Source organism: Ranitomeya imitator, chromosome 5 (genome assembly GCF_032444005.1).
Source record: "Ranitomeya imitator isolate aRanImi1 chromosome 5, aRanImi1.pri, whole genome shotgun sequence".
NCBI classification, from domain to species: domain Eukaryota; kingdom Metazoa; phylum Chordata; class Amphibia; order Anura; family Dendrobatidae; genus Ranitomeya; species Ranitomeya imitator.
In genome coordinates this window covers 623,411,371-623,433,090 of record NC_091286.1, presented here as the reverse complement: position 1 = coordinate 623,433,090, position 21,720 = coordinate 623,411,371, and the positions used below count along the sequence as shown (strand labels likewise).

At 44.8% G+C, this 21,720-nt stretch overlaps 1 protein-coding gene across 2 annotated transcripts in view; it reads right to left on the bottom strand.

The window, feature by feature from the left end:
• Nucleotides 1-1,393: 1,393 nt before the first annotated feature.
• The window catches only part of TAF1B (TATA-box binding protein associated factor, RNA polymerase I subunit B), a 124,043-nt gene continuing 103,716 nt past the window's right edge, over nt 1,394-21,720 (bottom strand). For both annotated transcript variants that reach the window (XM_069728081.1, XM_069728080.1), the window contains exon 15: nt 1,394-1,757. In XM_069728081.1, the coding sequence (XP_069584182.1) occupies nt 1,562-1,757 (196 nt within the window). In that variant the 3' untranslated portion in view covers nt 1,394-1,561. The remainder of the gene's footprint in view (nt 1,758-21,720) is intronic.

Sequence of the window (21,720 nt, the reverse complement as noted above, 5' to 3'; positions counted from 1 at the left end):
ACAGGAAACCAACTGAGGAGAGGGGGACCGCCCCTTTTATTTCTGTAGGCTTCCTGTTCCTATGGGCAGATCCCTCTCTCATGTGGGTGCTGTCGTGGCGAAGGGTAAGAAATACACATGATTTGTATCAGTTATAGTAGTATCCCAATATTTAATCCGTACAGTGGACACTACATAATAATTTAAAAAAAACACCAAAAAATTTAGCCATATCATACTGACAAACAAAAAATGGAATAAAAAGTGATAAAAAAAATAATGTAAAAAAAAAAAGTTGCACATAATTGAAAACATCAACTCATCCTGCAAGAAAAAGCCCTCCTGCAGTTTTGTTGGCAAAGAATATATACTTTTCTTATAGAAGTAACTGTGTGCAAAAGCAGCAAAACATGAAAAGCATACAAATCTGATATCACTGGAATTGTAAGAATATAATTGTTTCACCGCTTTTACCACACAGTAAACAGAGTAAAAGTAGATAAATAAAAATTCAGGAATTGTTTTTAATTCAGTTTCCCCAAAATTCTTAATAAAACGCAATAAAAAAATGTTATTTACCCCCAAATGGTAGCAATATAAAACTTCAACTCTTGCAGCAAAAAACAAGTCCCTACTCAGGCCTGTACTCAGTCAATGGAAATATAGGGGGTTTCCAAGTTATTAGCTGGACAAAGTCACTGGAAAAGGAATAAAGCTCCCAAAAGCAAATCCAGCAAAATCTACGCTCCCAATGCCAAATACCCCCCAAACTCCTCAATTCAGAGTCTTGTAGTGGCAGTTGTGTGATTACGAGGTCCAAGTTCTCCTATTGCCCCTTGTGAAACTGAAAAGTTTGGGTATACATCATTTAAGTTGGAAAAATTGACTTTTTTACTTTCAAGACCCAAATGTTATAACATTCCTTGATTGATCTGCGAGTTTAAAATGCTCAACACACCCATAGATGCCTTTATGTAGTGATGTAAATTCCAAAGTTGAGTCACTTTTGGAGTTTTTCTGCTATTTCAGCAGCTCAGGGGCTCAGAAAATGAGACATGGCATCCACAATTGTCACAGCCGCTAAAATCCTTATGCTGTGCCCATTTTTCCTGCTTCTAAAACATCAACTTCAAGAACTGGCTATAAACCCGCTTCCCCATATATCCCACTCCTTCCTTTACAGACTAGCCACATGAATTTTAGTAGGGGAAAAACATGGATCACAACAGACCACATCCCACTGTTTTTAACGAGACAGGTTTTCTCATGTGTTTGTGGAGGTGGGGTAGTTGTATTTATTTATTTAGAAAAATTACAACTTTTTGTCACTTGTCTGAGTAGGACAGAAAACAATGAGAAAGTCGCCCAAGAAAAGTTATGACCAAGATATTAAATGAAGACAATGACAATAAGATGGATTTTAACACTGTAGACAGAAAAGTTTATTCACAAATTCTAGAACTTTGATCCTTTTAGTTTCAAGCTGCCATTTACTTGTATCACTGGTAGAAAAATAATCTTACCACAAAGTTGAAAACTCTTTATTTACATTCACATTTGCTTGTACAACATTATCTTTGTATCAAACTTTCTTTTTCCTTTTTTTTTTCTTAGGCTTCCCCTTGGGGATCTGACGGCAAAGTTTTTCCTCCACCAAACCGACTTCGTAATGGATGGCACTGGGTTCCACTCTCAAGACCATGGAAAAGAGAGATATGACAAAACGATAGCTGCTCGGGAATTTAGTCTCGTCATATAGTCTCCAGTGCCGACAAAACCTGACAGAAAACAAGAAATGAAGAAAAACAGGTTGAGAATAATTAGAAGTTCAGGTCACCCTGCACAGCTAGTCAATCACTTCGATGTGTCATATCGAGGTCCCCTACATACTAGGACAGAGCCACCAATCTCATTCACATATACTTTATATAGAGTCAACACTGAAATGGCAACAGCAAGAAAAATTTTAGAATTATGCAAATCACAGAATGAATAGACATGTTAATGATATGCAAATGATGAAAAACAACATACAGTAGCAAGCTTGGGCACCCCTGGTCAAAGTTACGGTTATTGTGAATAGTTAAGCAAGTTGAACATGAAATGATCTCTAAAAGCCTAATGTTAACCCCTTTACCCCCAAGGGTGGTTTGCACGTTAATGACCAGGCCAATTTTTACAATTCTGACCACTGTCCCTTTATGAGGTTATAACTCCGAAACGCTTCAACGGATCTTAGCGATTCTGAGATTGTTTTCTTGTAACATATTGTACTTCATGATAGTGCTAAAATTTCTTCGATATAACTTGCGTTTATTTGTGAAAAAAACGGAAATTTGGCGAAAATTTTGAAAATTTCACAATTTTCCAACTTTGAATTTTTATTCTGTTAAACCAGAGAGTTATGTGACACAATATAGTTAATAAATAACATTTCCCACATGTCTACTTTACATCAGCACAATTTTTGAAACAAACTTTTTTTTTTCAAGGAAGTTATAAGGGTTAAAATTTGACCAGCAATTTCTCATTTTTACAACCAAATTTACAAAACCATTTTTTTTAGGGACCACCTCACATTTGAAGTCATTTTGAAGGGTCTATATGGCAGAAAATACCCAAAAGCGACACCATTCTAAAAACTGCACCCCTCAAGGTGCTCAAAACCACATTCAAGAAGTTTATTAACCCTTCAGGTGATTCACAGCAGCAGAAGCAACATGGAAGGAAAAAATTAACATTTTACTTTTTAGTCACAAAAATGATCTTTCAGCAATAATCTTTTTAATTTCCCAAGGGTAAAAAGAGAAAATGGACCTCAAAAGTTGTTGTCCAATTTATCCTGAGTACGCTGATACCCCACATGTGAGGGGGAACCACTTTTTGGGCGCATGGCAGGGCTCAGAAGGAAAGGAGCGCCGTTTGACTTTTTCAAGCTAAATTTGGCTGGAATTGAGATCGGACGCCATGTCGCGTTTGGCGACCCCCTGATGTGCCTAAACAGTGGAAACCCCCCACAAGTGACCCTATTTTGGAAACTAGACCCCCTAAGGAACTTATCTAGATGTGTCATGAGCACTTTTATCCCCCAAGTGCTTCACGAAAGTTTATAACGCCCGGGCGTGAAAAAAAAAAATCCTATTTTTTCCACAAACATGATCGTTTAGTCCCCAATTTTTTATTTTCTCAAGGGTAAAAGGAGAAATTGGACCCCAAAAGTTGTTGTCCAATTTGTCCTGAGTACGCTGATACCCCATATGTGGGGGGGGACCACTGTTTGGGCGCATGGCAGGGCTCAGAAGGAAAGGAGCGCTGTTTGACTTTTTCAAGCTAAATTTGGCTGGAATTGAGATCGGACGCCATGTCGCGTTTGGCGACCCCCTGATGTGCCTAAACAGTGGAAACCCCCCACAAATGACCCCATTTTGGAAACTAGACCCCCTAAGGAACTTATCTAGATGTGTCATGAGCACTTTTATCCCCCAAGTGCTTCACGAAAGTTTATAACGCCCGGGCGTGAAAAAAAATATTCCTATTTTTTCCACAAACATGATCGTTTAGTCCCCAATTTTTTATTTTCTCAAGGGTAAAAGGAGAAATTGGACCCCAAAAGTTGTTGTCCAATTTGTCCTGAGTACGCTGATACCCCATATGTGGGGGGGGACCACTGTTTGGGCGCATGGCAGGGCTCAGAAGGAAAGGAGCGCCGTTTGACTTTTTCAAGCTAAATTTGGCTGGAATTGAGATCGGACGCCATGTCGCGTTTGGCGACCCCCTGATGTGCCTAAACAGTGGAAACCCCCCACAAATGACCCCATTTTGGAAACTAGACCCCCTAAGGAACTTATCTAGATGTGTCATGAGCACTTTTATCCCCCAAGTGCTTCACGAAAGTTTATAACGCCCGGGCGTGAAAAAAAAAATTCCTATTTTTTCCACAAACATGATCGTTTAGTCCCCAATTTTTTATTTTCTCAAGGGTAAAAGGAGAAATTGGACCCCAAAAGTTGTTGTCCAATTTGTCCTGAGTACGCTGATACCCCATATGTGGGGAGGAACTACTGTTTGGGCACACGTTGGGGCTCGAAAGGGAAGTAGTGACGTTTTGGAATGCAGACTTTGATGGAATGTTCTGCTGGCATCATGTTCCATTTGCAGAGCCCCTGATGTGACTAAACAGTAGAAACCCCCCACAAGTGACCCCATTTTGGAAACTGTACCCCCTAAGGAACTTATCTAGGTGTTTGGTGAGAAATTTGAACCCCCACGTGCTTCACTAAAGTTTATAATGCCCAGGCGTGAAAATAAAAAATCCTATTTTTTCCCACAAAAATGATATTTTAGTCCCCAATTTTTAATTTTCCCAAAGGTAACAGGAGAAATTGGACATCAAAAGTTGTTGTCCAAATTGTCCTGATTACGCTGGTACGCCATATGTGGGAAAAAACTGTTTAGGCACACGTTGGGGCTCGAAAGGGAAGTTGTGACGTTTTGGAATGCAGAAATTGTCTGCGGTCGTCATGTTCCGTTTGCAGAGCCCCTGATGTGCCTAAACAGTAAAAAAAACCCACAAGTGACATCATTTTGGAACCTAGACCCCCCCCCAAGGAACTTATCTAGATGTGCCCCCTTTTTGGAACTAATGTACGCTTTCTTGTAAAGTAAATTAGTAGTGCATGGAGGTGTGGTACAATCTGAAGCAATCCTTCATACACAGGCCAGGTTTTTCGGGGCAGGTGTCGCATTGATAAATGGTGTCCTTGCGTATTCCCCTTTTGTAACACACTCGGCACCTTTTTTGCGGCTTACCTTTTCTGCCGGTTGGCGGGACCACCCCCGGAAAATGCTGGCCTGGTACGATACGAGCACCTTCAGTTCCGGAAGTACTGGGGCCCTCTCCTTCCGGAGTACCAAATATCAGGGCCTTAACCACTACCTCCTGGAACTGAAGGTACGACGTATCGGTGTGGCGTGCACATCGTAACAGCAGGAAAGCATTGAGCATTGCCATTTGTACGATGTGGACGGCCAACTTTTTGTACCACACCTTGGCCTTTCTCAAAGCACTGTATGGTTGGAGGAGTTGATCAGAGAGATCAACCCCCCCCATGCTTTTGTTGTAGCCCAGTACACAGTCCGGTTTGCAGACCTGTGTAGAGGTACCCCGTACAGTGCTGAGGGCTCTGCCATCACCATGTATGGTGGTCAAGAGAAGGACATCCCTCTTGTCCTTGTACTTGACCACCAGCAGGTGGTCGCTACATTGGGCCTTGCTCTCACCTTTTCTGAGCATCTGCCGAAGTAGCGTCTTTGGGAGGCCTCTCTGATTTTTGCGCACAGTACCGCAGGCTGCGGTACCTCGCGCAGAGAGGGATTTGTAGAGTGGGATGCTGGTATAAAAGTTATCAGTATAGAGGTGATAACCTTTATCCAGCAGTGGGTGCACCAAATCCCACACGATCTTCCCACTCACTCCCAGGACAGGAGGACACTCAGGGGGTTCAATCCTGCTGTCCTTCCCTTCATACACTCTAAACCTGTGGATGTACCCTGAGGCACTCTCACACAGCTTGTAGAGTTTGATTCCGTACCTGGCCCTTTTGTTGGGCAGGTATTGACGGAATCCGAGCCGCCCCTTAAAATGGACCAAGGACTCATCCACGCAGATGTCCCTTTTGGGCACGTACACTTCAGAAAACTTTTTGTTGAAGTGTTCGATGACCGGCCGAACTTTGAACAGACGGTCAAAGTTGGGGTCATCTCGTGCGGGACACTGTGCATTATCGGAATAATGCAGGAATTTATGGATGGCCTCAAAACGTCTCCGAACCATGGCCATTCGGAATACTGGAGTGTTATATAAAACATCTACACTCCAATATTGCCGCATTTCTGGCTTCTTCACGATCCCCATGTGGAGGACCAGGCCCCAAAACTGCATCATTTCAACTGCGTCTACAGGAGACCAGTTGGAAAATGATGTACCGGGGTTTTGCTCCAAAAATTGACGAGCATACAAATTAGTTTGCTCCACCATGAGGTTAATAAAATCCTCAGAGAAAAAGACTTTGAAAAAGTCTGTTTCTGTGAGGCCCGTGGTGTCAAACTTGATTCCTGATTCTGCCACAAAATCAGGAATCAGTGGCTCGTAATTTTCGGGGGGCGAGGTCCATGTGGGTTCCGCAGTGGGGAGCGCTGGTTCAGGAGTGGTGGGGGCTGCCTCATCTTCTGTCCTGGGGCGTCTGTGTGGTGGTTCCGCAGGACCCGAGGAGGAAGAGGAGGAGGAGGAGGAAGAGGATGAAGAATCAGAAAAGTGAAGAAAAGTGGGATCCTCTCCCTCGCTATCAGTGTCGGAGGCAAGGAAAGCATATGCCTCCTCCAATGAATAGCGCTGTTGGGACGAACGGGACGAGCGGGACATTTTTGTGTGAATATGGTGATTGGGTGCACTTTATTGATAACTGTATGTGTATGTGTGGGGGGATAGTGATTTGTGCAAACTTATCTGAAAAGAAAATGCTAAAAGGAGAAGAAAAACCTGTAAAAAAAAAAAAAAGGCAGGCACAAACTCTGATAAGAGAACTGCGTCACTTATCAAAGTTTGGCGGCTGCGGGATGTGTGTACGGAGGTTGCGCAAAAAGGCTGAAGGGAAAAAAGCGAGCGCGAGAGTTGATCGGTGAACTGCGTCACCAATCAACGCTCGGCGGCTGTTAAATGGGCGCACGGAAGGAGGTGCAAAGGGGGGTAAAAAGAGGGGGAAGGGAGATGGGGGTGGAAGTGGGGATTGGGCAGGGATCAGTGATCAAAACGTACGGTTGTAGTCAGGTGGCGCAAAAGGGGGGTGAAAAAAAAAAAAAGGAAAACGGCAGGCACAAACTCTGATAAGTGAACTGCGTCACTTATCAAACTTTGGCGGCTGCGGAATGTGTGTACGGAGTTGGCGCAACGGGGGTGAGGGAAAAAAAGCGAGCGCGAGCGTTGATCGGTGATCTGCGTCACCAATCAACGTTCGGCGGCTGTTAAATGGGCGCACGGAAGGAGGTGCAAAGGGGGGTAAAAAGAGGGGGAAGGGAGATGGGGGTGGAAGTGGGGATTGGGCAGGGATCAGTGATCAAAACGTACGGTTGAAGTCAGGTGGCGCAAAAGGGGGGTGAAAAAAAAAAAAAAGGAAAACGGCAGGCACAAACTCTGATAAGTGAACTGCGTCACTTATCAAACTTTGGCGGCTGCGGAATGTGTGTACGGAGTTGGCGCAACGGGGGTGAGGGAAAAAAAGCGAGCGCGAGCGTTGATCGGTGAACTGCGTCACCAATCAACGTTCGGCGGCTGTTAAATGGGCGCACGGAAGGAGGTGCAAAGGGGGGTAAAAAGAGGGGGAAGGGAGATGGGGGTGGAAGTGGGGATTGGGCAGGGCTCAGTGATCAAAACGTACGGTTGTAGTCAGGTGGCGCAAAAGGGGGGTGAAAAAAAAAAAAAGGAAAACGGCAGGCACAAACTCTGATAAGTGAACTGCGTCACTTATCAAACTTTGGCGGCTGCGGAATGTGTGTACGGAGTTGGCGCAACGGGGGCGAGGGAAAAAAAGCGAGCGCGAGCGTTGATCGGTGAACTGCGTCACCAATCAACGCTCGGCGGCTACTAAATGTGCGCACGGAGGCGGCACAAATGGGGGTGGAGGGGGTAAAAAGAGGGGGAAGGGGGGATTGGGGTGGATGAACGGGGATTGGGGTGGATGAACGGGGATTGGGGTGGATGAACGGGGATTGGGCAGGGATCAGGGATAAAACTTACGTTTAGTTGTCTTCTTTCTTTAGCAGGGATTGTGGTGCTACAGGCTGCTGTGGCACCACAATACCCAGCACGGCAGGGAGATCCAGGCACAAAATCCAGCAGGGAGATCCAGCAGTATGACCGCTCTGTAGGAATCCTCAGCTAGAATGAGGACCCTGCAGAGCGGTCATACACAGGTCAGGCAGGTGACACAGACAGGTCACAGAGCGGTCATGCTGCTGCTGTGACCTGTCATTGGTGGGATCGACCATAACATCGATCCCACCAATCAGAGCTTTCCTGGTGACCTGGCTGTGACCTGCCTAGGATCGGATCTGTTCGCGCCATCCTAGGCAGGTCACAGCCAGGTCACCTGCAGGGCACAGAGCGGTCACAGCGTGATCGCCGCTGCGCCCTGTGATTGGCGCGATCGACGATGACATCGATCGCGCCAATCGGCTCCTGCAGGCCCTGCTGGGCCTGCACTGTGTCCTATCCTAGGATCGGTGCTATTAGAGCACCGATCCACGCAGGTTCCGGCAGGGCACAGCGCGGTAATACCGCGCGGTGCCCTGCGATTGGCGCGATCGATGCGATCGGCGATCGCGCCAATCCGGGGTGTTCTTGCCGGTGCCTGGCGTTGCCAGGCACCGGACCTAGGATCGAGTACATCGGTACTCGATCCTAGCCTGTGACCTCATTGTTTCAGCCGCTCCGATTGGCTGAAACAATGAGAATGGCTGTGATTGGCTGTTCAAAATTGAACAGCGAATCACAGCGATCGAGAGGGCGGGTGGGCGGCGACAATGCCCTGGATGCCGAGGCCATCTCCCCCCAGGTGAGATGGCGTCGGAATTTTAATGCGATCACCGCGACTTAAGTCGCGGTATCGCATTAAAGGGCAGGACGTACTATCCCGTCAAGGGTCAGATAGGCCCAGGGCACCTCGACGGGATAGTACGTCCAAGGTCACAGAGGGGTTAAAGATGACACATTTGTACTTTAGGCAAAAAATAAAATAAAATTATATTATATATATATTAATTGTTTACATTTTAAAATTACAAAAAGTAAAATGAGCCTATGCAAACGTTTGGGCACCCTTGTAGATTTGCATGCTTGGATAACTTTGACCAAGGTTTCAAATCTTTATTAGCCTGCTAAGTTTATGGCTTATTCATTATCATCGTTAGGAAAGGTCAGGTGATGTAAATTTCCTAGCTTTACAAATACCCTGCACCTACTCTAACCTTGTGCCAAAAACCAGCAGCCATGGGTTCTTCTAAGCAGCTGCCTAGCATCCTGAAAATGAAAATGGTGGAAGCCCACAAAGCAGCAGAAGGCTATAAGAGTTAAGGTACTGTCACAGTAGACGATATCGCTAGCGATCCGTGACGTTGCAGCGTCCTCGCTAGCGATATCGTCCAGTGTGACAGGCAGCAGCGATCAGGCCCCTGCTGGGAGATCGCTGGTCGGGGAAGAAAGTCCAGAACTTTATTTCGTCGCTGGACTCCCCGTAGACATCGCTGAATCGGCGTGTGTGACACCGATTCAGCGATGTCTTCACTGGTAACCAGGGTAAACATCGGGTAACTAAGCGCAGGGCCGCGCTTAGTAACCCGATGTTTACCCTGGTTACCAGCGTAAAAAAACAAACAGTACATACTTACATTCAGCTGTCTGTCCCTTGCCGTCTGGTTCCTGCACTGACTGCTGGCCGTAAAGTGAAAGCAGAGCACAGCCACAGCGGTGAGTCACCGCTGTGTGACTCACCGCTGTGCTGTGCTTTCACTTTCACTTTACGGCCAGCAGTCAGTGCAGGAACCAGACGGCAAGGGACAGACAGCTGAATGTAAGTATGTACTGTTTGTTTTTTTACGCTGGTAACCAGGGTAAACATCGGGTTACTAAGCGCGGCCCTGCGCTTAGTTACCCGATGTTTACCCTGGTTACCGGGGACCTCGGGATCGTTGGTCGCTGGAGAGCTGTCTGTGTGACAGCTCTCCAGCGACCAAACAGCGACGCTGCAGCGATCCGGATCGTTGTCGGTATCGCTGCAGCGTCGCTAAGTGTGACGGTACCTTTAGCAAAGTGTTTGCTCTTTCCTCAGTTTGAAATGTAATTAAGAAATAGCAGTTAACAGGAACAGTGGAGGTCAATATACGGTCTGGAAGACCAAGCAAAATTTCAGTGAGAACTGCATGTAGGATTGCTACTGAGGCAAATCAGAAACCGCTCTTCACTGCAAAAGACCTTCAGAAAGATTTAGCAGACACTGGAGTTGTGGTACAGTGCTCTACTGTTCAGAGAAACCTGCAAAAATATAACCTTCATGGAAAGGTCATCACAAGAAAACCTGTGCTGCGTCCTCACAATAAAATTCAGCGTCAGAAGTATGAAAAAGAACATCTAACCAAGCCTGACGCATTTAGGAAACAAATCCTGTGGACCGATGAAGTTAAAATAGAACTCTTTGGCTACAATGATCAAAAGGTATGCGTGGAGAAAAAAGGGTTTATAATTTCAGGAAAAGAACATCTCGCCAACATTAAACATGGGGGGTGGGTTAATCATGCTATAGAGTTGGGTCACGTGGGACATTTCACAGGAAGAGAGAAGAATGGATTCAATGAAATACCAACATTATTGATGCAAACATAACCCCATCTGTAGAAAAGCTGAAGTTGAAAAGAGGATGGCTTCTATAAATTGATAATAATCATAAACACACGTCAGAATCCACAATAGACTATCTGAAAAGGCACAAGCTGAAGGTTTTACAATGGTCCTCTCAGTCCCCTGATCTCATCATCATTGAAAATCTGTGGCTAGACCTCAAAATAGCAGTTATTGCAAGATGACCCAGGAATCTCACAGAACTGGAAGAATTTATGAAAATCCCTCAAACCAGAATTGAAAGACTCTTGTCTGGCTACAAAAATCATTTACAAGCTGTGCTACTAGCTACTAACCATGCAAGGTGCTCAAACTTTTACATCAGCCATGTCTATGGAGGCCTCCCAATTCTTCTGAACACATGAGAACTGGGGAGTGAAGGATCTGTGCACTTCAGATTTCCAACAGCCGATTCTTTTGGTGACCAGAAGATAAGCTGTTGCCAGACTCTAAAAGAAGACACTAGATCACTCGGTAAACCAAGTGTTTGCGTATGAGGACTCGGGAGCGGTGACTGTCATCCCAAAGAATGGTTCCGCCTACACTTATTTAATGTTTACACTTTACCGGATCCATGATTATTTGGGTAGAAATCTTCAGTTTCTACTAACTGCAAACTGACGTGTATGGTTGCTCTCTGCCCTGGAGAAGCAATCTGTGGTCACCATTGAGATGGAGAGGAGGCTCCTGGAGAATGGGGACATGAGACACCCAGGAAAACAATAGCCTGGCTCCGGAGCGAAAGTCAGCCATACAATTCAACTATCCTTCACCTTTATGTTACAGGTAAGAATCTCTGTGAGGGATATTTACTGACAAGGAGGCCCATAGCAACCAAAGCAATCAGACGCTTTCATCAGTCTATTCTACAGAAAGACAACAAAGGCCACTGTCAGGTATAAGCAGTAAATTACCGCATAACACTGTCCGAATGTCACACTCTAAATCAGTGTTCCCCAACTCCGGTCCTCAAGAGCCACCAACAGGTCATGTTTTCAGGATTTCCTTAGTATTGCACAGGTGATAATTGCATCACCTGGACAGGCAAGCATTCAATGACCTGTGCAATACTAAGGAAATCCTCAAAACATGACCTGTTGGTGGCTCTTGAGAACCGGACTTGGGGAACACTGCTCTAAATAAAAAAAGTTATATACCAAGCTCCTGTGATGAGGAGATGGTGTTGTGCTTCTATGGTGGAGTCTCTGACACGGCCACTCAAAATTCTGGAGAAAAATGGTGTTCTTTAGGGGTTGTCCTCTTATACAGGAGGGTAAATATTCATTATATGACGAAAGGATCAGGACATACATCTTTATCAGGTTTTTCCTTCAGTACCATTTCACCTGGTGCACAATATCCGCCTCTGCCTTTACTAACATGTGAGAGTGACCAGTGCGGTCCTGTAACAGGAACCACCGGTGTAACAAGTCCGTTCATGACATTTCTTCATGCACAACAGGCAATCTCTGCACGTGTTGCGGCGGTTGAATAGCAATGAGACATGCAGGCACGGGGACTCGAACATATTTTTTGCACATGCCGAAGACACTCGGTTAGCACCCGAGCATGCTCCGATAACACCTTATCCAGGCACGTTCGCTCATCACTAATCTCTATGAGAAATCCAATGTGCAATCAGCAATATCCAAACGCCTTTGTTCTGTACGTTCCGTCTTTTATCATAGTAACATAGTAACATAGTAACATAGTTAGTAAGGCCGAAAAAAGACATTTGTCCATCCAGTTCAGCCTATATTCCATCATAATAAATACCCAGATCTACGTCCTTCTACAGAACCTAATAATTGTATGATACAATATTGTTCTGCTCCAGGAAGACATCCAGGCCTCTCTTGAACCCCTCGACTGAGTTCGCCATCACCACCTCCTCAGGCAAGCAATTCCAGATTCTCACTGCCCTAACAGTAAAGAATCCTCTTCTATGTTGGTGAAAAAACCTTCTCTCCTCCAGACGCAAAGAATGCCCCCTTGTGCCCGTCACCTTCCTTGGTATAAACAGATCCTCAGCGAGATATTTGTATTGTCCCCTTATATACTTATACATGGTTATTAGATCGCCCCTCAGTCATCTTTTTTCTAGACTAAATAATCCTAATTTCGCTAATCTATCTGGGTATTGTAGTTCTCCCATCCCCTTTATTAATTTTGTTGCCCTCCTTTGTACTCTCTCTAGTTCCATTATATCCTTCCTGAGCACCGGTGCCCAAAACTGGACACAGTACTCCATGTGCGGTCTAACTAGGGATTTGTACAGAGGCAGTATAATGCTCTCATCATGTGTATCCAGACCTCTTTTAATGCACCCCATGATCCTGTTTGCCTTGGCAGCTGCTGCCTGGCACTGGCTGCTCCAGGTAAGTTTATCATTAACTAGGATCCCCAAGTCCTTCTCCCTGTCAGATTTACCCAGTGGTTTCCCGTTCAGTGTGTAATGGTGATATTGATTCCCTCTTCCCATGTGTATAACCTTACATTTATCATTGTTAAACCTCATCTGCCACCTTTCAGCCCAAGTTTCCAACTTATCCAGATCCATCTGTAGCAGAATACTATCTTCTCTTGTATTAACTGCTTTACATAGTTTTGTATCATCTGCAAATATCGATATTTTACTGTGTAAACCTTCTACCAGATCATTAATGAATATGTTGAAGAGAACAGGTCCCAATACTGACCCCTGCGGTACCCCACTGGTCACAGCGACCCAGTTAGAGACTATACCATTATCAATTCTTATAACCGGTCCAGAAACACAGCTAAGAAGCAGCGGCTACATGAAGTGACAAAAGACACAACATGGGCACAGCAAGTCTATTTGACATTGCAGTGTAGGCCTTTTTTTATTTTTTTTTTAGTGTTTTTTTTTTTCACATGGGGAAAAAATACCCAAGGCCATTGGAGACGGAAAAATACAAATCTTCATAATATAATGGTAAATATAACTGTATTGTGTACATTGTCATGTACATTGTCCTCCCTCCTCAGGCACTGCCGGTGAGATTTACATAGGAGAATACATAATTAACTCTTCAGAAACACAGAATTGTGCCAAGCAAGAAAACTTTTAGCTGAAGAATCAGAAAATATTTCTAGCAAATCGTCTACGATTCCAATATTAACCGAAAGTCGTCATCTGAACAGTAGTTTTAGCCAAGACGTAAAAGGTTTATTCAATACACTGATATTGATGATCTATCCTTACTTATCCGATTCGCTTACATAGGTCCATCATATATCCCTCAGCACTTTACAGCCATCGCTCTCCCCACTGGGGCTCCCAGTCTACTTTCGCTATCAGTATGATTTTGCAGTGAGCGTGGAGACCGTACAAACTCCCTGAACATGTTGTCCTTAGGATGGGTAGGGGGTCCAATAACCGTGACCTTGCAATCAGGTGATAAAAGCTCCAGCAGTGGCCGGATCACCCTCAGTCTGTCATACTGTCCGGTAGCCACACGCTTGGGTACTGCAGATCAGCTCTTGTTCATTTGTGCGGAGCTGATCTGCAGCACCCGGCAGCAGCCACTACAAACGGCTCTGTACAACGTTCATAACCGGCCACTGGAGCAGATAACAGAGGATCATGGGGGAATCAGGAGATGGACCCTCATCTATCTGATACTGAACCGATTCCAAGGTGGACAAACCCTTAATAGTCTTGAAGATAGTCTTAGAATTGGTCCCAGATATGTTTAAATAACAGGTCTATATGAAGTAGCCCAACTCTTTACTTTTTTTTTTGTGGAGTTCCTTTTTGTTTTTTCTGGCGTAAAAAAAACCAAACATCATCATAATTTAATCCATTTTTTCTTTTAAACACTTTTTTTTTCAATTTCCTATAGGGAAAGCTATTAGAAAACACATGACAAAAAATGCAACATCTTGAGTACTTGAGTATTCAGTGTTTGGGGACAAAAATGGTAAGGAGCCCAAACAATGGACCAAAACGGTCTACTTTTGAAACGATGTAAACGTAGACTAGACCAGTCCGTAACTGCACCATATTTATCATAGTGGCTCATGCAGAATGATAAATTTGTCCAGTTACACACCATTTATTAATTGGCTTACTATGGCACTATACATTTCGCCAAGATTTGGTGCAGTAATTGCAGCACAAGATCCCAATTGAGACCATGTCCCATCACACACTATTTACGGATGATGTCCCACGTGGCGCCCATACTTGATACTAAATAAATCGAGATGCTTTGAGAATTGCGATTCCATTTTTACATCATCTGCATATCATCGACGGGTCTATCCATCCTGTGATTTCTATAATTCCATGACTTTTCCTTCTTGGTGTTGCAACTTCATGGTAGAGAAGTGACATATCCAAAGCCTTTCTTAGGGAGTTGCCTTAATGGGGTTTTCCAGTTGCGGAAAACCCTGTCCATCGGCTGCAAGTTGATTTATCAAAACAAACCTTTACTTTACTCACCCTCCCCAGGTCCGGCGCAAAGTCTCCGCCACAGCTCCAGGTGTCTATTGTCTGCAACGCTGACGTCACTTCAGCCAATAACGGCGCCACAGTTGATGGCGCGAACCGCTTACGGATTGGCTGCAGCGCTGTTGGAAGGGATATCAGCTCTGCAAATAGTAACAAACAGTGCGAGCAGCGGTGGTGACTCAGCACCGAACCCGGGGAGGGTAAGTAAAGCGCTTTTTTTTTTTTTTTTTAATAAAAACCTCAGCTAGGGACAGGGTTTTTCCAAAACCAGTGAATATTACAAGCCAAGATCTGTGACTCGGCTGAAAAAAATGAAGATTGGAAGGAGCTGGCAGAGCAGTGGTGGCACCGTACACAAGACTTGATCCTTGCAGGCATGGGCTTTCACCAAGAGCTCGAAGGTTTTTGCTCATGCAGAAGAATTTCCCTGCACACAAAGCTGCTGTAACCGTACACTGTGTTTACACGTCTCCAACCACCGCTGTCACGGTAGATGTGTAATGACACACAAAGGAAAAAAAACATGGGAAAAGAAAAGCTAGTCACTATTAATAAGCCGGTGCGCAGAATTGGCGTGGGCTGGCGGGTTACGTCTGCATGTAACTGACGAGTAACGGCTGCGGTGAGCAGGATTCCAGCCATTAATGCCGGTAAATATAAAGGAAGGCATTGCATCAGGGACCTGTTGGTTCAAGGATAGGTTGTGATCTTCACTTTTGGTTTGGATACACTTTGGTTCTTGACTTAAAGGGGTTGTCCTCTACTAGACAACTGCTTATTAATGGCTGCATAAATTAAAGAAAAATGTAACCTTAACTCCAAGACAGGGGCCACTGCTCCGCTCTCAGCCCTGTGTTCAAGCCGGTGTCCTACCGTGACCATCTGCAGCGCCATCTGATCGGTTGCAGGCTTCACATATACCGCCAAAGGGGATGAATGACTGTAGCTCTCAGTATGTCGCTGCCAGGCTTAGAACGTTGTGGCCATACTGATTGTTGTTTTATGATTTCCAGTTTTCTGCTGTCCGGCACATACAAATTAAGCAGACGGTTGTGCACTTGGCTGTAAATGCCGTTAATGAGGGTTATCATCAAGTTCTTTAATTGGTAAAATTTGAATGTGCTAAAAAAAAAAAGAAAAAAAAGCAAGCAATGTAGCAATTTATTTCTAAGGCTAGGTTCACCTTGCGTTAGTGCAATCCGTTTAGCGGAAACGCTAACGGATTGCGCTAACGCAATGTCCAAAAAGGGATTGCGTTTGGCAAGAACGGACCCTGAACGCTGCAAGTAGCGTTCGAGGTCCGTCCGAAACTAACGGCACATCGCTGACGCATGCCGAAAAAGGCATACGTTTAGCGATGCGTTACGATCCGTTAGCACATTGCAGTCAATGGGTGCGCTAATGGATCCGTTACATAGCGTTAATTTTGCCAATTTCGCCATGTAACGGATTCCGTTAGGGGACACCCACTAACGCAATGTGAACCTAGCCATACTGAAAATCATCTCTGTTCTCAACAAATAAGGGATTTTTACAGCTATAGTTTAGGTAGTCCTCGACTTACGACGTTGATCCGTTCTTACGCGGCGTCGTAAACCGAATTTCGACGTAAGTCGGACCATACGTTCATACAGTACTGTACCATACAGTCCAACGACTAAAGGTACCTTCACACTGAACGATATCGCTAGCGATCCGTGACGTTGCAGCGTCCTGGCTAGCGATAGCGTTGAGTTTGACACGCAGCAGCGATCAGGATCCTTAGGGCCGCACTTAGTAACCCGATGTTTACCCTGGTTACCAGCGTAAAAGTAAAAAAAAAAAAAAACACTACATACTTACCTTCCGCTGTCTGTCCTCCGGCGCTGTGCTTCTCTGCACTGTGTAAGCACAGCGGCCGGAAAGCAGAGCATAGCGGTGACGTCACCGCTGTGCTTTCCGGCTGGCGCTCACAGTCAGTGCAGAGAAGCACAGCGCCGGAGGACAGACAGCGGAAGGTAAGTATGTAGTGTTTTTTTTTTTTTAACTTTTACGCTGGTAACCAGGGTAAACATCGGGTTACTAAGCGCGGCCCTGCGCTTAGTAACCCGATGTTTACCCTGGTTACCAGGGGACCGGCATCGTTGGTCGCTAGAGAGCTGTCTGTGTGACAGCTCTCCAGCGACGCTGCAGCGATCGGGATCGTTGTCTGGATCGCTGCAGCGTCGCTAAATGTGAAGCTACCCCAAGTCCTAATGACCTGCCAATTTCTGTTGGTGTTTCCCCCTTATCAGATCGCCTTATGATATCCACTTTCACCTCCATGGTGATGGCCTTCTTTTTCTTTGATGCACTGGTATCAAGTGAGTCTAGCTTACATTTGGGAGCCATAATGGAGGGTGTAATGGCGTGCAGGAGACTCGTTTTCCTCGTGTAACCGGGTACAGTGTACAGTACTGGACTCTATTCTTCCGCCGCTGCATGTAGTTCGACTTACGACGCAAAACCGCGTAAGTCGGAATGAGGTGTCGTATAAAGCGTCGTAACCACGAAACGACGTAACTCGAGACCGTCGTAACCCGAGGACTAACTGTATAGGTTTCCCAGGAAAGCAGTGCAGCACTTACAAGCACTTTCCAAAACAGCTTGTAGGCACTGGTCTGAAGTAGACCAGATCGCTGGATCCGGATAGCTTTGGTTCCCTTGCACTTCTCTGCTTGCAGCATCGGACAGCGCATAGTTTGGGCCAGTGGGACATCCACGCCGCGAGTCTGAACCATCAATCAATAGTACACCATCAGCAGGAGGAAAAATCGAGAGGCAGGGGAGCAGTGCGCTCCTTAATCTCAGTGTTGAGACATCTCCTTCAACAAACTGTAAAACAAGTGGGACATCTTGTTCCTGTGAAGGTCTGGAGGGGAAGAACATCACACATTATTATCTATGCACTTTCTTCAGAGAGGTCATCAAACAGGTAAAGCTAGACATTGCTGCAATAATAACACCCTACGGATATGCTGTCATGAACTTCTAAGGGCGGGATGTATGGCAAAGTCACCGCACTTCAATAACACAGATATGTCCAAAATACACAATAACTATAATGTAGAGGAGTGGAGGGTCTTTGATGGTGGCCGGAGGGTCTTTGGTGGTGGCCGAACGCTTATGTATAACGATTCCAGAGGTTACAGGCCCAGTATTCCCCAATTCCAAAAAATAAAAGGTATGTAAACCCAGAATTTTTTTTATATTTGAATACTTTTTGCATATCCATGCACACTGAACAGGATTTGAGGAGAATTATATTTGGCCTTTGGCATCTGGTCTATGTGCAATTGCCCCAAGAAAAGGGTAGGTGGACACCAACACAGCCAGGGAGATTTTGCCTGGAATTCTCCTAAAAAAAAAATGCTAATGAAAAATAAAGCTAAAAAGAATGAACACGCTGTGCCTATGTTCCATTTTTGTAACTTCTTTCAGGCTTCCAAAGCTACAAAGTGGTTAAAAGAAAAAAAAAAAATTCTTCTTGCACTTTCCACTTGGAAGCTGCTCAATATTAATACATACAATGTAAAAAAAAAATTAAAAACAAAAACCGAAGCCGCACTGTGCCTGCTGCAAAGAAGGCAGGAAATAGGTAAAAAAGAAAAAAAAACATAGGGTATATGCTTCAGGGAAAACACCGCCAGCGGTTTTCTGAAATGTCTTTTGCAGGAAAACGCAGTGGATCTAAAAGAAGCCATGTGCACATATAAATAAAAAAAAAAAAAAGAAACACCTCGCCTTGCCGTCTGTCCTTACGATTCCGGACACCGCCGCAGTTCTGGAGGGAGATTTTTTTTAGGCATTCAAAACAATTAGATTTTTAAGCATAAGCCAGGTCATGAGACGCTTCTTTTTTTTGGATGTGGCGCCCTCTTTTCCCTTCCCAGGCTGGCCGATTTTCCATGTCTTTCCCTTTAGTTCTTAACTGCTCCTTCCATACCGTTCTTTCCTGTCGATGTAACCGTAAGAGGGCTTGTTTGATGCAGCACAAGTTGTAGTTTTCAGTGATAATTTATTTTGCCACATACTGGAAAACGGGGAAAAAATTCAAAGTGTTGAGAAATTGCGGAAAAAAAAACAAAAACACCAAACAATTCCAAAATGTTTTTTTTTCGCTTTTACGGCATTCATTGTGCAGCAAAAATGACCTGACAACGTGATTCTCCAAGTCAGTACTGAGGAAAGCAGCTGAAGATCGAGGGCAGCAAACCGTCTATCGTCTATGGGAAACACTTAAGTTAATAAGAGAAGCGCATATTTGGTGTAGTAACTCAGCCATAAAGTGGAGACCCCATAAAGTTACAGAGCGGGGTCACCAAGTGCTGAGGAGCAGAGAGCAGAATAGTCACCACCGCTCTGCTGACTCCATAACTGCAGAGTCCAGACCTCCTCTGGTGTAACATCAGCACAAACACTGCGCCCCCGCCGGGAGCTTCATGGGTGAGCAGCTAGATGCAGCCTTGCATCACCAAGCACAATGTTGAGCGTCGGATGGAGTGGTGTAAAGCTGCCACCACCGGACTCTGGAGCAGAGGAACCATGTTCTGTGCACTGAAAGATCACATTGCCCTATCTGTGTCTCATCGATGAGTCTGGGTTTGGTGAATGCCAGGGGAACGTAACCGGCCCTTACTTCCAGTGAGCAGAAATCTTGATGCTTCAGCATAACAACACATTATGGACAATTGTAGCTACCGACTTTGTGGGAACAGCTTGGGGAAGGTCCTTTTCTGTTCCCCATGACTGTGTCTCGTGAACAAAATCCAAAAATACATGATTGGGGGAATTTGGTGTAGAAGAATATGACCGGCCACACAAATGGCTGACCTCAACCCCAACCAATAACTATGGGATGAAATAGAACTAAATTTGTGAGCCTGGGTTCTCCCCCACAGCAATGTCTGAGCCCACAAATGCTCTTCTAGATGAAAGGGCACAAAATTCCCATAGATGCTGCTAAAATCTTGCATAAAAGTCTCCCAAAAAGAGTGCACAATGTTATAACTCCATATTAGTGTCTATGTTTTTAGAATAAGAGGTCACTAAAAATCCTGTAGGGTAATACATGACAATATAGTGTACATCGAAAACATTGGTTGAGCCTACGCTGGTTTAGACCAGACCTACACCGAGGAGAGGTTTTGTAAAGGTAAAACTGAATTTGCTTATCCAGCAATATTTTGTAAATTCGTGCTCACATATACTTTTTTTTTTTCTTCAAAAAAAAAAAAAGAGGTCATGAATTTTTCAGGAAAATCATAATGATCCCTCGGTTATCAAGCCAGAAGTTCTGGTTTAAGCTGCATTTCCAGTTATCCGGTTCACTCTCTGCACTATAAAGTAAAATCTATTTAACCAAGTGTAGAAGAAAATGTGTGTCCCGAGATAAACTTTATGGTTCAGTCGTCTAAACTTGTCCGGTCAGACTAGTCTTCGGCAAAAAATATTATACGCCGTTAGAGGCTCCTAAAAGTCAAAAACCTGATTGGGCGCATCAACCCCAAGCTCAAATCTTACCGTCCTGGGATTGGGCTACATATTCACTTTTGAGTTCCACCAGGATTTATAAAAAAAATTCAGGAAAACCAAACTAAAAATATGTCAGCCCAGGAGAGAATAACAAAATAATGAAATGACCACTAAATCCAATGACCAACCCTGTAAGGAAAAGGCTATTGGGAAAAAAAATATCTGGATATCCAAATTTCAAGACTAGAGACTGTAACCCAAACCAGCAGGCGGTTCTAGATCAGGACTTTACATTGAATCCATCTTCTTTGTACTGCCCAAGGTGCTTCATGGGGCTGCCTCATGAAGATGACTCCCTATCCCAATACCCCCATACTGGTCAATGGATGTTCAACATGGTCCCTCATGGCGAAGAGCGCTCTGAGGATTTGAAAAAATGAATTGTTGCTCCACATAAAACAGAAACTGGGTGCAGGGCAGTATTCCAATATGATAACGACCCCAAGACCACTACTGCCTTGTTGCAGAAACTGAGGGTAAAGTTGCTGGACTGGCCAAGCATGTCTCCAGACCTGAACCATACTGAGCATCTGTGGGGCATCCTCAAGCGGAAGGTGGAGGAGCGCAAGGTCTCCAACATACACCAGATCCGTGATGTCGTCATGGGAGAGGAATCCAGTGGCCGCCTGTGATGCTCTAGTGACCTCCATCCCCAAGAGAGTTAAGGCAGTGCTGAAAATAATGGTGGCCACACAAAATATTCACACTTTGGGCACAATTTGGCCATTTTCACTTAAGGGTGTACTCACTTTTGTGGTCAGAGGCTTAGACAGTAATGGCTGTATGCGGAGTTATTAGAGGGCACCAAATTTACACTGTTATACAAGCTGTGCACTGACTACTGTACATTGTATCCGTGTCATATCTTCAGTGTCGCCCCATGAAAAAATAAAATAATTACAAAAATGTAAGGGGTGTATTTACTCTTGTGATATACTGTATATATATACACAAGATGGTGGCCCGATTCTAACGCATCGGGTATTCTAGAATATGTATGTAGTTTATTTATGAAGATTTCAGAATAATGCAATGAGTACACAGGATTCAGACGCCGAGCACGACCAATTAGCGAAGCGTGGTTCAAATCCAGCGCCAATTCGCGGCAGGTCTGCGTCTGTCGCTGATTGGTCGCGGCCGGGCGCGACCAATCAGTGAAGCCTGGGCCGGACGTAGTATATAGCACAGCCCACATAGTATATAGCACAACCCACGCAGTATATAACACAGCCCACGTAGTATATAACAGACACGTAGTATATAG